The sequence below is a fragment of the Alligator sinensis genome, unplaced genomic scaffold (genome assembly GCF_000455745.1).
Source record: "Alligator sinensis unplaced genomic scaffold, ASM45574v1 scaffold118_1, whole genome shotgun sequence".
Classification (NCBI taxonomy): Eukaryota; Metazoa; Chordata; order Crocodylia; family Alligatoridae; genus Alligator; species Alligator sinensis.
Window position 1 is genome coordinate 649970 of NW_005841850.1, and position 16295 is coordinate 666264.

Genomic DNA, 16295 nt, shown 5'->3' on the forward strand with positions numbered 1-16295 from the left:
ACCCATCCACCATGACTCTCTGGGTGCGACCCTCCAGCCAATTCGCCACCCACCGGACTGTGTAGTCATCCAAGTCACAGCCTCTTAACTTGTTCACCAGTATGGGGTGGGATACCGTATCGAAGGCCTTCCTGAAGTCTAAGTATACGACATCCACCCCTCCTCCTGTGTCCAGGCGTTTCGTAACCTGGTCATAAAAAGAGACGAGATTCATTCAATCAATCAGGAGTAACTATTGAAGCAAATGGAAATTAAATGGTTTTCAGTGAAAGAAGAATCATGTTCCCAGTTTTTCTGATTTTACAAAGCCAAAATATGATAATTTATTACATTAAAGCATCTTTCATAGGAAAAAAATAACATAAAATAAAGAACTATTAAAATGATGTTTTCCTTAGATTTCTTTCTTCCTTTTAACTGTTTTACTGCAGTCTTTAAAATCATGTTGGAACAGAAAGGATAGGATGCTTTTTTTTAAATTATGCCTCCTTTCTTGCTTGTTTCACCACCAATATAAACACACTTGTTTCAGTACAGCTTCAAGTTGTGACTGACTTTCAGCTATGCAATTCTTACTTTTACTTCTATACTGAAAAAGCTAGTCATGTATTGTATCTGACTCAACAGTTGTCAACAGGAATATTGCATTGAGTTAACATTTTCCTGCCACTAGTAAGACTATAAAGGAGAGAGGTTATGTCTTATTATCAATTGTATTATTTGATATTACAACTACAGGAGGAGGTATTCAACTACTGTAAATACAGTCCCACTGTCATGCTCACTTACAAAAGCCGAGGATCAACTCAGACAAAAACTACAAGGAAAGGGCTGTTTCAGTAACACTTGTGGGGGGGGGGGGTGTCTGTAGCCCCTTAGAATAATCTGAAACTTGTTTGAGTTGAAACATCAAGGTTTGGTGCTGTTTATGACTAAATAAAACTGTCTGCTTAGCACATTTAATACAGTAGATTTCATAATTTTGTGCAGGGCTTTGTGAGTGCAGTGGATTTTCCTGTAGTGTTGTTGATTTGGGATCAATTATATATGCAAGACTGGAATCGAAAGGTGATGGAGAATTTCTGTCTCTCGATCCTTATGTTGTTAAAGGATTCCCTGATGGCTGCTGATGATTATCCAGCCATGAGAGAGGTATGTACATCAATGCTGCATATTACCATTCAGCTGTCCGCAATGATAAAAGTGGTCATAGAAGATGTCTGTGTAAAGGATAATTTTTTTTTTTTCAGTAATGCTTGTGTCTATCAAAGGGGGGAAATCCATGATATTCACTTTTATTGTAACACACGTTTTTATTTGTTCTTTTTTAGTTTTCCGGCAATAAAGGACAAAATATTGTCCTGTGTCACCCACACAACCTCATTGGCTTCAGTGTGGATGCTTAAGAACCTGAGAGCCAAATTTTGCCTGAGATGTAGAATCATAGAAAATTAGGATTAGAAGGGGCTTCAGGAGGTCCAACCACCTTCTCAAAGCAGGACCATCCCCAGCTATATCATCCCAGCCAAGATTTTGTCTGGCCAGGTCTTTATAAACCTCCAAGGATGGAGATTTCACAACCTCTTTGGGTAGCCTGTTCCAGTGCTTTACTACCCTCCTAGTGAGAAAGTTCTTCCTAATATCTAACTTAAACTTCCCCATTGCTCCTTGTTCTGTCATCTGTCACCACTGAGATCAGTCCAGCTCCATTCTCTTTATAACTACCTTTCAGGTAGTTGAAAGCCACTAGTAAGTCCCCCCACAGTCTTCTCTTCTCCAGACTAAATAAGCTTAGTTCCCTCATCCTCTCCTCACAAGTTATGTGCTCCAAGCACCTAATCACTTTCATTGTTCTCTGCTGGACTTCCTCCAGTTTGTCCACATCCTTCCTGTAGTGGGGTGTCCAAAAGTGGACACAGTACTCCAGATGTGGCCTTGCCAGTGCCAAACAGAGGTGAATAATCACTTAGTTCGATCTGTTGGGAAGTCCAAGCCAGGGGATTCTTTGTACTTCCCTCAAATCCAGGTGCTGAATTCCCAGTTAATATCAGTACTGCTGACACAGAGTATGGAGAACATACTCTGTTCAATATTGATTAGTATCAGTGCTCATACCAAAACATTGCTTGCTAAGCCCTGATTGAAAGTGCTTAGGCATCTGATTAAATCCATTGCTGTTCAGTAAAGCACATATGCGTGTGGTTAAGTCACACTGCAGCCATATTATATTAGCAGCTGTTTCGAGGCACTGCTTGAACAGTGTAAAAAGGCTTTAGTGTAAATAAGAATGGGCCTTTTTTAAAGCAAAATTCAAATGTTTGGCTTGTATATAATTAACTGTTTTTCTGCAATATAAAAATGTCAAAAACTTCTACCCAACTGAACAATGATCCAAAAAAAAATACCACCAAAAAATCCTTGCCTCTTGTGTATTTCCTAGATTATTACAGCTACAAAAACATTCCAACCCTACTAAAATGGAAAACAATTACTAGAGTAAACTGGAATTGTTTAGTTTTTATTGACAAACAAAAGCTGAGTAATTATTGTTCAAGTTTTTATCCTCATTGTTTAGCTAGCAAAGAGGTGGCATCCAGGCACTATTGCAGGGAGTACAATGCACAATAATATAATTGCAGGGAGTATAATGCGCAATATTTCACTTGGAATATTTTTTTAAGAAAAAGCCTTTATTTCCAGTCATGAAACATTAGAATCTGTAAAAACATTAACAGGTTTGTTTCATGCACACTAATGAGAATTGCATGCGCTCTCATTTTTTTCAGGTGTTTTTGTTTCATAGTTGTCAGCTTCTAACAGCTGATATTCAAATAGCCTGGATTCACCTACAGCAAGGTGGTTTACCATCTGACATCCCTGGGCTTAGCAGGATGAATCAAAGGTAAAGAACCTACTTTGGTTAGAAGGAAAAGCATGATTGGATTGAAAATATGAGACTGGAATTGGAGATTGTCTTGAAATATTTTTTTTTTTAGTGTTGAACACTTTGTAAACTGTTTTGCTGGGCCCCAGTTCAGCCAGATATTTAAGCAAGTGCCTTCAAAGTGATAGCCTTCAAAGCGAACCCTATGAAACTTCCTCAACTAGAGATTTGTGGTCACAAGGCATGGTTTAATGAGGGAGCAAGAAGTGAAAGAACTATCTTCCATATTTTACTTGGAGTATGGTTGACTTACTGGAAGAAAGATAAAACATAAATGTAGAGATACCTTTTACAGATATGTTATTAAGCAGTCAGAAATGCCCTTTGCCCTGCAGGCTCATTGCATTGGTGAGACTTTCAGGTTTTCATGTTGTTCCTCCCTGCTTATCACAATATGTGTCAATCATAGTATTGTATTCTTGAGAGTGTTGGCTTCAGGCACTGTGCTAAAATGACATTCTCAGATTTACCTGGGCATGTTCACATAGTTTGGAGGAAGGGGAAATGTTATGTTTCTATCTACTACTGTGTTACTCCTTCCCACTTTCTCCACCCACTAGATTTTCCTCATATAAAATATTGGCTTTTTGAAAGTCTGTGGTTCATTTGACTCACAAATGAGGGAGGGCAATTCTGAATCTTTCATTTATAATTAATATTTTATGGCTGAAAACTATGTCTGTCTTCTCTACAGTACGTGGAATCATTTTTAAGATAGATGTATAGTTGAGCTGTCTGGTTCCTTTTTTGTAACGGGCCACAAAATACTTTAATGAGCAAAAGTAGTTAACGTGAGAATTTTGCTCTTGCTCCGACTGCTGCATACTGCTATATGCATTGAAAATATGGAATTGAATTATGAGAAATGCTAATTGGCTTTGTTTGCCTGTGCAGGCCATTTGCTGATCTGTCTCCCAGGCACAGCTCAGTGAAAGGTATGTAACTTCATGTTGATGCTGATTATTTAGGAGCATCGAGAGGAGAATATACCTGTTAGTGTTAATGTCCTTTTATATCTAATACCTTGTGTCAGAGGAAAGATTTAAGCTGTAATTAAAAGCTCAGCTTATTTCTAAAACGTACGTAAGGCGGCTGCTGCTATATCCAGAAATATCAAAAGAAAATGCCTTATGACCAAGTCCCCCATCTAGGATGGGTCTGGCTAGTGGCTTGGAGGTCTGCTTGTATAGAAGAGAGAGCAAGATTTTCCTCTGACCTCAGCTTTCCTAGCAGCTATGTAGTAGTCCTGGTAGCAGCTGTGAAAAGTTATTTCTAAAATGTGAAGCTAGCACAGAGAAATTCAGGAGTGGCGGATTAATTGCTGCATTGGGAGATGCATAGAAAGGTATTTAGGTCAGTGGATGTGCTGTAATGAGCATTCTTTGTAAGACATTGGATTTCTGTAGGGGCATGTTTAAAAATGCCTGAACCTACAGTATAATTTTTCCTCTTAGCTTTTCCAAGACCATTTTTTTTCTGTCTAAAAGGCAGGTTCTCTGAACCTTTACATGAGTAGCTCTATTAAATAAGGGCTACTCACATGAGTAAGATTTTATAGAATCAAGCAGTTAAGTAGACCAGGCCATGTTCTTTCTTTTGATACCTACAGAGGGGCCTTCATTAACGGCTTTATCCAGCAACCATTAAAAATCAATGAAAAGTCTAACCAAAACCTTTGCTTGAGAAGAGTTGACTGGTATGTTTATGGAATTCATGGAAGTTTTGTAAAAATCTAAGCATCTTACCATGCAGCTAGAATCCAGTTCCCGGTGTAGTAGTTTCCCTTTCAATATCCGAGACTTACAGACGTTGTTTCATGTATAGTTGATGTGCTGCAGTATTTGAAATTAAACCTTTGTGATTTTACTTAGAGTAAGAAAATATGTTCTTTAACTTCATAGGTAAAGAGTAATATGTTTAGGCTCTTAAGCCAAATGAAGGCTGTGAATAATTTAATTTATAATCAAGGGTAGAACTATTTAAAACTTCTATTGGCTAATTACCTTTGGTATCATTTGTTTTGATAGCTGGAAAAGTTTTTCATGGCTTCAGGGAAATTTTGCCTGTTGGTGTGAAGGATGTTTTATTGAAGTTAGTTTTACCAGTACCTCAGGTTGAGATAACACACACTGTAAGTGGTAATTTTATTTTATCTTGTATGTTTTGACAGGATGCTAATCTTTAATTCCCAAAATAAAGTTAGTGCATTCTTGTTGAGACTGCTTGTCATCAAGATTTTTTATTTCACTGATCAAAGACCTAAATAAACTACGAGCTACAGAGCACTCCAGCATTAACTATTATTATATGCATGAAATCTTGGATTATGATTGGCTGTAAAATTATCATGTAGAGACTTGGTACATTTCTGTGGTTTATCTCTTCAGAAGTTATTAAAACTGAGTTCCTGAACATTTATTATCCAGTGAGTTGCATATACAAATAAATACATCCTGACTAACTGGAGACAATTAATTTAAATCTATTATTTCACCTCACTGGAGTGAATTAATGCTTTTTTCTGGCTCTGAGTGCCGCTTTCTTTTAGCTACTAAGGAAAAACTTACAATATTTAAGCGTATTACAATTATAAAAAGATTTCCAAATATTTCTGTGAAGATTTTCAGAGTACATGTAGTTAAAACAAAAAAAAAAGATTGGACCAAATCTTGTGTGTCAGGCCAAATGGGATTTGTCTCGTTAACTTTGGTACATACTATATATTTGCTTCGCTTCTGTCAGTATTTCTCTCTCTGGTCAATAAAGTTTGTTTTTTCACCACAACAAAAGTTAACATTTACTTACTGTTTTTGAGTTCACTGACAATGAATGAAACTCCCTCTTTAGAATCATAGAATCATAGAAAATTAGGGTTGGAAGGGACCTCAGGAGGTCACTTAGTTTGAAGCTGTTTATTTCATAAATTAAATTAGAAAAATGGATACACTGAGTAAGTACTGTATTGTAATGGTTTAAGAAATCACTGCATCAACCCACAGAATGGGAACTATACCTTGTTTGCTTTTTAAAGTAACGTTTTTCCTATTTCCTTGGATCTGAAATACCAGACCGGAAATATTTATGGTCAAACTCTTGGGTGAAGGATTCTCTTTCAAAGTCAAGGAAACTGCTTTAAACTGCTTTTAGGCTGCTTGCAGACATTTTTAAATAACCAAACAAAACCAAAAAAAGGTGGTTTAATTTAAACTTGGTGACTTTCCATGCCAAGCCCCACACATACCAAGAAGAGGCAGCACGTTAGTTGGATTTGGATCTGGCTCACTCGACATGTGCAAAGAGCGGGCTCTTTAGTGAGGCTTTTTTGGCACTTTTATCTAATAGCTGATTGAATCAGCTTTAGCTAAAAGCACCAAAGAGCCCCGCTGAAGTACCCAATATACACAGATGCTGCAGAGCCAGGTCAAAGTAAAGTGCTGCTGCTTCCAGTAAAGTGCGGTTTTTTTTGTTCTGTTTTGTTGTTTTTTTAACACCTGCAAGCAGCCTAGATTGGGGTGGGTGTGTGTGTGTGTGTGTGTGTGTGTAGATTTACTTTTCATGCTGAAGAAGAACTGTAGAAGCTTAACTGTAAACAGAATTTGGCTCATAGCAGTCTTACTGGGAATGATCATTGGACAAGCTTTTCACACATCCTGGGAAAATACTCCTCCTTTTTTAGTAAATATTTATTTCCTTGTACATCTTGGCTTGCTACAAAAATCAAAGAGAATTTGGGTTACATATGAACGGTGAAATTAAGCTCTTTTCCTGAAAATACAGGCCAGTTCTGGAACTGACATTTTTGTGCTTGCAGTGGATTTATGACCCTGATGGAAATTTGTTGTTTTTGTTTCATTAATGTCATATCTCTCTTTAGGAAACTTGGTTGAAAGAGTTTGATCCTCTTGCTGTGAGCTTAACAGTTTCAATATTTTATGGACTTGAAAAGCTGCCTTCCAAGTCTAGCTTTTCTAAACCCTCTATTAGACGGATAACCAAAGGAACATTGACGAAAAAACATGAAGCCACTGAATTTGCTTTTCAATTTGATGGTATGAAACTTTCATAATCTCATGTTGTATCGTGCATTCTGTTTGTTACTTTACAATTCTAGCTGAAAAAAGGTTTCTATCAAAGTATGAACAGTTTATGTTCATATATGAGAAGCAGATTAAAAAAATAAATAAAAGGAAAACATTTAAAGTGATTTGTGGTGCTCCCTAATAAGTTTCCTTTGGATCTTGCTGTAATTTTGGTCCTTCTTTCCATTGAACTTTTATAACCTTATGAAGTCCTTTTTTAGAAAGTTTCATGTACTGGAAGGATGAAGATTAATTAGGACCCTTCCTCCAAAAATCTTAGGTTGCCATTGTAGCTGGAGCTGCTACTCACTCACCTTATTCTAGAGGTGAAGCAGAGTAAGGTAGAATGGTCCTTGAATTCACCTACAGCATGAAATCCCAACTACACCTGTTTCTTTTCAATCAGACACATATGATGGTCATATCTCTTTCCTAATACTTAACGTTAAATATTTGTACAATATCAGGCATTATAATACGGATGCATATTTTTCCCACTCCACTTTTTCTTCTCTTCTCACATAATTTTTATGGCTAATTTGTTTTCAAAGGCCTTTTTGCCTTTCACCTCTCCTCTCTTAAAAGGCATTTCCTTCTATTCTAATATTGTGTTTTCCTCCTGGAAGTCTCTGTTGTTGTTGTTTTCCCGTTAATATTTTTTTCTTTCCTTTGTGGTACTTTACTCTGTATTCTTCCTTCCGTTAGGAAATTCTCCTTTCTTTTCCCCTAAAGTCTGCTTCTGTTCATGATTCCACTTTGGCACAGGATTGGCTTGGTGCTTATCTTATATTTAACCCCTATTAAGGTCATTTACCCTATTTCTAAGGAGATGTTTTTCCCCCTTGTTCTTCCTAAACTTCAGTCTCTTAATTTGTTCTCTACATTAAAAAATTCCCTTTAATAAAAGGGAATTAATGACTATGTGCAAGTGCACTAGGTGAGAGAGCTGCTGTCCAAAACATTAAAACATCTTCCTACTTACAGGACCAAGATTTTACAAGTAAAGGACAATGTTACTGTATTTGATTTCAGAATTTCTTTAACTTAGATAAGAAACTTTTTTTTTATTCTAAGACCTTTTATAGGCTTTTAAAGCTTCTGGATGAAAGTTTTATTCTTAATCTAATCATGTATTTAAAGCTATGAACCCCCCACTGTTGGTATATACCTTAATCAAAAGACAGAGTCACCTTGCCTTTGGTTGCTTCAGGGAAAGGACTGAGTCTTTTTTTAAAGCATTTAATTCCAATTTTCATAAAGCTTAGCTATTGTAAGTAGGAACATTCATTTGTGAGGCTACAGGCCAAATAAAACCAGCCCAATTCCACAATCTGTACCAAAAGAGAAAAGCCTTTATTAAGTATGAAACGTCTCTCATTGCTTCTATTCAGTCTCCATGTAACAACAGTTTTCAGTTACAGATATATACCAAGGCAAGGGGGTCAAAAACCTATAGGGCCTATGGAGCCCTATCATTTAGCCCACTGTGCTACCTACGGGTCTCAGACTGGCCTCTCAAGCTGCATGCAGCAACTGCTGGCCCTTTGTTTTCATTTGTTGAAATGGGAGCAAGCCTCTCTCTCATTGCATAGCCTTGGACTTTGAATTTGGGGCAAAGGGAAGAAAGGCCTCATTGAAAACCAGACATTAATTGAACTGGGAAAACAGATTATTCTCCCAACTTGTTCACAACGTAAACATTACATTACATTAGTATTTAAATTAATTTAACAGATGATCTCTTTTACTTTCTAATATACTAGACAAGTCAATACGTGACTGCTGAGATTGACTAATAGCCTCAATAAAATTGATTGGCTTAATTCGAACTCAGAAGCTATTTTTGCAAGTATAGTGCAAATTAATAGATATTATCACTTTATATAACAAAGTGTAACATAAAAATATTTTTAAGTTTCCAGCAATGGGAGTATCTTGGATGATTTAATAGATTTCATAGATTTCATAGACATCAGGGCTGGAAGGGACCTCGGAAGATCATCGAGTCCAGCCCCCTGCCCAAAGGGCAGGAAGTCAGCTGGGGTCACAGGATCCCAGCAAGATAAGCATCCAGTTTCATCTTGAAGGTGTTCAATGAAGGCGCTTGAACCACCTCCGGTGGCAGGCTGTTCCAGACCTTGGGGGCTCGGACAGTAAAGAAGTTCTTCCTTATGTCCAGCCTGAAACGATCTTGAAGTAGTTTGTGACCATTCGACCTCGTCATCCCTTGGGGCGCTCTGGTGAACAAACGTTCCCCCAGATGCTGGTGGTCACCCCTGATAAACTTGTAGGTGGCCATCAGATCACCCCTGAGCCTGCGCTTTTCCAGGCTAAAGAGCCCCAGGGCTCTCAGCCTGTCATTGTAGGGTCTGCTTCCCTGACCTCTGATCATGCGCGTGGCTCTTCTCTGGACTCTCTCAAGCTTCTCCACATCCTTTTTGAATTGTGGAGCCCAAAACTGGACACAGTACTCCAGCTGCAGCCTCGCTAAGGCCGAGTACAGGGGGAGAATGATGTCCCGGGATTTGCTTGAGAAGCATCTATGGATGCAAGCCAGCGTTTTGGTCGCTTTACTAGCCGCCGCATCGCACTGCAGGCTCATGTTCATCTTGTGGTCAGTGATGACCCCCAAGTCTCTTTCTTCCATAGTGCTAGCCAACATAGCACTGCCGAGCCTATAAGGATGCTGCGGGTTTTTTTCCCCAAGGTGGAGAACCTTGCATTTATCGGCGTTGAACACCATCAGATTCTCGTCCGCCCACTTGCTGAGCCTGTCCAGGTCAGCCTGGATAACCTGCCTGTCTTCTGGTGTGGATGCTTTGCCCCAAAGTTTGGTGTCATCGGCGAACTTGGCCAGTCCGCTTCTGACTCCAGTGTCCACATCATTAATGAAGATGTTGAACAGTATGGGTCCAAGGACAGAGCCTTGGGGGACCCCACTGGTCACAGGACACCACGATGAGTGACTTCCATTGATTACTACCCTCTGGGTCCGACCCCGGAGCCAATTTTCCAGCCAGTGGATCGTGGAGGACCCAAGGCGACAATTGGCCAGTTTCTCCAAGAGGCGATCATGGGACACCAGATTGAGTAATGAGTAATTACATGAGTTGCTGAATGATGAGTAACTAGGATGAGTAACTGAAGACGCAAGGATTAAAAGACATTTACCAGGGCACATGGAGCAAAGTAATTTTTCTGTTGAAATCAATGGAAAATCTGCAAGTGGCTTTGGAAAGGAGTGAAGAAAGTCCATTGAATAGGATGCTACAGGGCCAGTTCTAGTCACAATTAAGTTTGTCATTAACTTCAAAAGGAGTTTTGCTTAAGGAAAAAATGGTGAGTCTAGTGATATGAGTCTAGATAGTAATATGAGTCTAAAAAATAAGGTCAGGGTCTTTATTAAAATGAATAATACATCTAGAAAGAATCTGCTGTGCAAAAGGAGTAAAAGAATTGGACGTAGATTGTTAGTAAGGGTCTCTAGGGTCACTAGTGTGAAGACTGATTTACTTTTCTAAACTACTTCAGTATAATCATCAATGAAACAAGCAACAAGTTTGTCTAATAATTTCTAACTTTTTTATGTTAAGAATCATTTGCCTTTGATTCTCTGGATCCATCTGAGTTTGTAGATGTGACAGAAGCTAAACCCTATATGGTATTCAAGGTAGTTTACAAGTCTGAAGGAAAAGGTATGTAATCTGTTTTTCACGTTTTATCAGAACTGCAGCTACTGTTAAAGACATAGATAATGTCCCCAGACAGGCATTATATTTATTGCATAATTACTGGTATCATGCCACATGTACAAGCAGTTTATCACACAATTAAATGGCAAACCAGCCACAAAGACGTTAATATTTATTTTTGCTTGAATTTGCATATGTGTCATGTTAATTTAAAGGGTGTATGGAGAACCACTCTCTAGTGCTGGGCTGCCCCCGTGCCCTTTGAACATGCTGGCGCACAGGGAGCCCGAGACTGGGGAGCTGCTCCCAGATCTTGGGGTCCCAGTACACTGGCAAGATGACAAGGCATTGCATGAAGCACGATCCCCGATGCTGCACTTCCTACATTGCCTTTTAAAGGTGCAAGCATACAGGGAGATCAGGATCCAGTTCTCTGATCCCATGTTTCCTCACCAGCCAATGCATGCTGGGGTCTGGCAGATCTTATCTGGCATGGCAGAACACAGGATTTTTGGAATCCAGGATAAAATTCATCATATCCCATTGCATGATTAAATTAACATCAACAGGGCCCAAAGTGTCAGGCATTTTAAAATTTAGTAGGCAGAGTTCCTTGGGCAATTTACTACATGTTTAGTAGGCTAGTGCATTTCTTTTGTCATCTCTTGGGATTTAATCCTACAAATACTTTTGTCAGCACAGTGGAAACAATGTACCCAATAATAGCTACATTTACTTAAGCTGTGTTTACACAGTCATATTATGGTGCCCAACAGCAGCACCCTCAAACATGTTTCTGACTGGCTGCTTCCTGAACAGGAAGTAGGGTAGCTACATGTATGTGGTGTGATGGGTGGGCTAAAGAGCATGAGGACAGGCTAACGGGCAGTCACCCAGCAGTGCTAGTTAGCTCACCCAAAGTGCAACATGGACACAGATACCCTGCTTCTAGTTTGAGGCAGCACAGTGTACTCTTCATTAGACAGAGCCTCAAATGCATAAGTTTATAGGATCAAACCTTTTTGGCCTCACTCTTTTATATATTGCAAGGTCATCTGCTTCATTTGGGCAATCCTTGTGCTTATTTTCAACATGTAATCCTGAACTTTCTTATTTTATAAGTCAGAAAGCTGGAGGGAATTGCGTTGTACATTATTCCATGGGTATCCAGTAGCAGTTGATAGTGCTGCTTTCAAAGGAATAGGCTACTCATCGGCTGGGAATCAGAAACCATCTTAGCCTTTTTAACTTTTCCTAAAAAGTTGTTACACAGATTATGCATAGAAGCAATTTTAATGTTACAGGCTAATAGACTGTACATAATTTGGAAAGTTATTAATACTAAGTGCGTGCATGTGTACTACATTTTATAGACTCGTTGACACTTGGATGGCAAAAAGTGGATGCTTTTCAGCAAGAAACTAGAAATACTAGAACTATTTGGGCACCAAGAGAGTTTTCTGCACTTGTTCCACTGCATACTGGGAAAGTTGCTTACAATATTCTGGATTACTCTTTGGTTCATGACTCAAAAGGTAATTTGAAAAAATTAAAGTCATCATAGTAGCAAGAAGAGAAAAACTACTCAAATATGTAATGCATCAAATGTTGCTATCAGCTGTCTAAACATTTAAAACCTTTTCAGCTGCTAGAAGATTGCTTCAATGATGTTTAGGGGTAAATAAGTAAAATGGCACACTGAGATGATGATTGCTCTGATACTTACCTGCCTTGCATCTTCACACACCTGGGTAAGGTGAATATAAAATGGTACTGGCAGGGTAAGCAGCTGGACAGTTTTGACTTGGAAGCATTTTACACTCATTTCTTACTCTGCAATTACTTGGCACAAATGTAAATGGCTGCACAGATGCGAAGCAATGGGGAGTCAGGCTCAGTATGCTTTTGAACAAATATATTATTATAATTCTTCTTTTAAAATAGAAGTATACCATAAATGTAATTTAATCTATGCTGAAAGTAGGCAGGGTGGCACACTACTGAAGTTATCCTTGTTCTGCATTAAAACAATAGGTCCAACTTATTTTTTCCTCATTCAGAATAATTTTGCTTAAAAGTATGAATGTTACACTTTTTCAGCTCTTTCATATCAAGGCTTTTGACCCAATAGGGAACATCAAATAGGACCTGATTCTACAAGGTACTAAGCACTCTTACCTCCTGTTAATTTTTAAGCTGGTTGCATTTGCCAAATGATTTTCTAGTCGTATGCTATTCTCATTAGGACATTTTCCTGTTAAGCTTTTAACTATTTGGAGCCATTTTTTTAAACCAGTTCAGTGTGGTGCAAGTCTTTGTTGGACTGAAAAAAGAACTCTTGATTTCTAAACAGAAAGCCTTATAGATTAGTTGCTAAGTGTGTAGAGTAATATCTTAGTTACCTGAGTTATCAGTTAAATAATGAGCATATAGCTGTTCTTTCACTTGGTTCAAATGGAAAGTGGCTGTCATGTCAACAAGGTTCGAAGAGGTTTGTCTGCCAGTAAATCAAATATATACCAGCTCAGAACCATCCATCCTCCTTCATGGTATAACTTCTGATTTAGAGGTGAGACAGAGAGAGTAGAGTCAAAACTGAGACTTAGTTATCTGAAGTTAGACAACAACAATGTTCCATATACAGGTTAGGTACCTAAAGAAAAGCTATTATTTTGAAATGTGCTGAATACCCCACAGATTCTGTTATTTTCAGTTGGAAACCCAAGTACTTCTAGATCAGCAGGCCACGTAAAGTATGTAAATACGGCTTGGGATATTTAACTTGAGGCACTAAAATTTAAAAATGTTGGCTTGACACACTCTCACAATCCTCTATGTAAGTAAATGACAAAGCTGTGTTTAAAACTAGGACACTTCTGAAACTTTAGAAGACGTAAGTAACAACTACTATATGTATAATTCCTGCCTCTGGCTCCTGTGCTGAGTGTCACCACACTGGTTGTTAAAGAAAAAAAAAAAATGTAATTACAGTTACAGCTTAAATTGTGGCTTGCTGGAGGTGAGGACAGATTGAAAGGAGGTGTCAAGTGTAGGGACTAAGATTGGGGAAAGGCATCACATGATAACTGGGGTTCAGTGACAGGCAGGCCATCAGAAGATTCTGGATCCAGAAAGGGATACAATAGATGCAGGGGACAGGGTAGCCCCAGGGAGCATACAGTACAAAGAGGAACTGATACAAGGAAGGAGAAAGCAACAGAGCATGGAGATGGGGACAGGCAAAGCATCTAAAGATTAAAAATAAACCAAAAAACCTAAATGGGTCATAGTTGGACTGGTACAAACACACCAGATAGGCAGACACCACCAGACTGCCTCCTAAACTTTTAAAGCAGTGCTGATGCTTTCTGTAATTTAACTTCACTTGCAGCTGTGCCATGGAGTTTGTCTTGCTAAGATTAGGAATAATGTAGCAGGATATAAAGGCCATTGTCAGGGTGGGGGTATGTGCTGAGATATGCATGGACCACTCTTTTTATCCCAGGTCATGCTGCACTGTGGCTCTTGTCATAGAGGGCCTGTAGAATGGCTTTTATGCAGCTTTCAGTGGCCAGAGAAGGGGAGCCAATTTAAAATGGAAAAGCAAGGAGTTGTGTTTAATTTTCCCTATTGATTTTTTTTATGTAATATTCTATTAAATTTGCCTACATGATATAGTAGCTGAGCAGCATTTGACCTTCTGAGTATATTTCCTTCCATATAAAATATATGGCATAATTTTTTTAAATATACCAGTAAATATAGTTGATTTATCATAGTGATTCCATATCTACAGATTCTGCCCAGGGTTCTTCAAACATCCAGCTCACCATTTATGATGTATGGAAAGAAAGGCACAGACAGAGAAACAGCCAAGTAAAGAGAGAAAGGTAAAGCAAAAATTAAATGAAATGAAATTATAGCCAACAGAAATATTTTTCTCTCATTCATTGCTTGGATCCAGATGTAACTGTAGTCTTTATTATCGAATAACTAATATCAAGCTAAAGTCTAATTATAACAACAATTTAAAGTTTCAAAATGTGGACAGGCTACCAACCAGTCTTAATCCTTTCTACATGCAAAACTGTTTGCCTGTGATTACTAACCAGGTTCACTTAATTGATGTCTATTCTCTTTTAAATAAGTCTCTTCTGAACTTTACCCAAGTTCTCTGTTTTCAGCATTCAGCACTGCAGTGAAAATTTACTTCTTTCAATCTGGTTTGCTTGTAGACAGAGGCTGACACAGTAGATTTAGTACAGCCGCAGTATTAATGTTCAAAACTCCCATGCTGCAGTTTTCCCATATGCTACATAAAAATGCTACAGTTTCTCACTCCAAAGCTGCTGTATTAGGGTGTTAGCTGATTTTTATGCCTTCAACTTGCTTAATGTTTTCATTTATATACAATACAGTTTTATACAGCCTCCACCAAACAATGTATCGCAAAATGATTTACAGTAAAATCATAATTTATACAGAGTATTGATTTAGCATTAATTTTCAAACTCTGAAAGTCAATGGATCATAAATCTGCAAATAAATTGGCCAAATGAAAGACATAACTGACAAAAGAAATTAGTCACTAGAGAGTAGCATGTGTTGTGTATGTGCTTTTTAGATAGTTACAAGAAAAAATATTGGAGAAGTTTCTCTAAATTATAAAATTAGTAACATAAAAATAAAATAATGTGCTGAAATAGACAATTTCAGTAAAATAGCAAAGAAAACCACCCAAGAATCTGGATCATTGTCTTGACGTTCTGCCATCACAGTTCAGTTAATATGATTCAGAATCAGGGCAGCCTCCACAGTTTTCAGTGTTTTGGGGGAAGTAGGTGGGAGCTTTAGAATGCGCTAGAAATTCCTGGAAGCAGGTTTATATATTATGTTATAAAGGACCTAGGAAGGATCATGACTACTTTGAAAGCCTGATCTAAAGGCTGTTGACATTAATGGAGAGACTAATTGACTTCCATGAATTTTGGATCATAGCAAATGGACCGTAACAAAATCCATCTTTGGAACTTTCAGTATTTATGAGCTGATTGAACTGTGTGCTTTCACGTTTCCACTGGGAATCTAGCACCTGAAGAGCTTGATAATGCAAAATGAAGAATGTCTTCAATGCCCATTTACTTTAAAGAAAATTGATGTCATTCAGGCATCTGGGATTTTACTTCTTCTCATGTCTCTACACCATATTTGACCATTTTGTTACACATGCTTGTGCTCATTTATTATACTTTGCGAGGTCTTTCATTGTACATGTGCCTTCAAGCAGCAGGCACTACAGCAGGTGTTGCATAGTATGAAGCTCTGCTGTTGAACAAGTGGTATACCCCCACTTCTTTAGTTCATTGGAGCATCTGACTACAGTATGTAGGCAGATGAGACATTGCCACCTTTGCCATGGCTTGTCAGTCCCTGGTGGTAAGGACTTAGCTTCTGAAATGTCCAGTTCTCCCCTGTTGGGTATTTTTTTCAGCTTCTTGTTCCACATCTGCAGTCATGTCTTCTTGGGTCAAGAAGTTGGGTGCTGGTGAGGAAGCCCCTGCATGACTTCAGACATTTGTG

The 16295-nt window shown here is 38.4% G+C and overlaps 1 protein-coding gene across 1 annotated transcript in view; it reads left to right on the forward strand.

Moving 5' to 3' along the window:
* The window catches only part of LOC102382846, a 49045-nt gene that overhangs the window by 11663 nt on the left and 21087 nt on the right, over positions 1-16295 (forward strand). The window contains exons 11-18 of the mRNA XM_025210059.1: positions 991-1152; positions 2787-2902; positions 3839-3879; positions 4972-5075; positions 6819-6993; positions 10617-10718; positions 12089-12250; positions 14512-14605. Coding sequence (XP_025065844.1) covers positions 991-1152; positions 2787-2902; positions 3839-3879; positions 4972-5075; positions 6819-6993; positions 10617-10718; positions 12089-12250; positions 14512-14605 — 956 coding nt within the window. The remainder of the gene's footprint in view (positions 1-990; positions 1153-2786; positions 2903-3838; positions 3880-4971; positions 5076-6818; positions 6994-10616; positions 10719-12088; positions 12251-14511; positions 14606-16295) is intronic.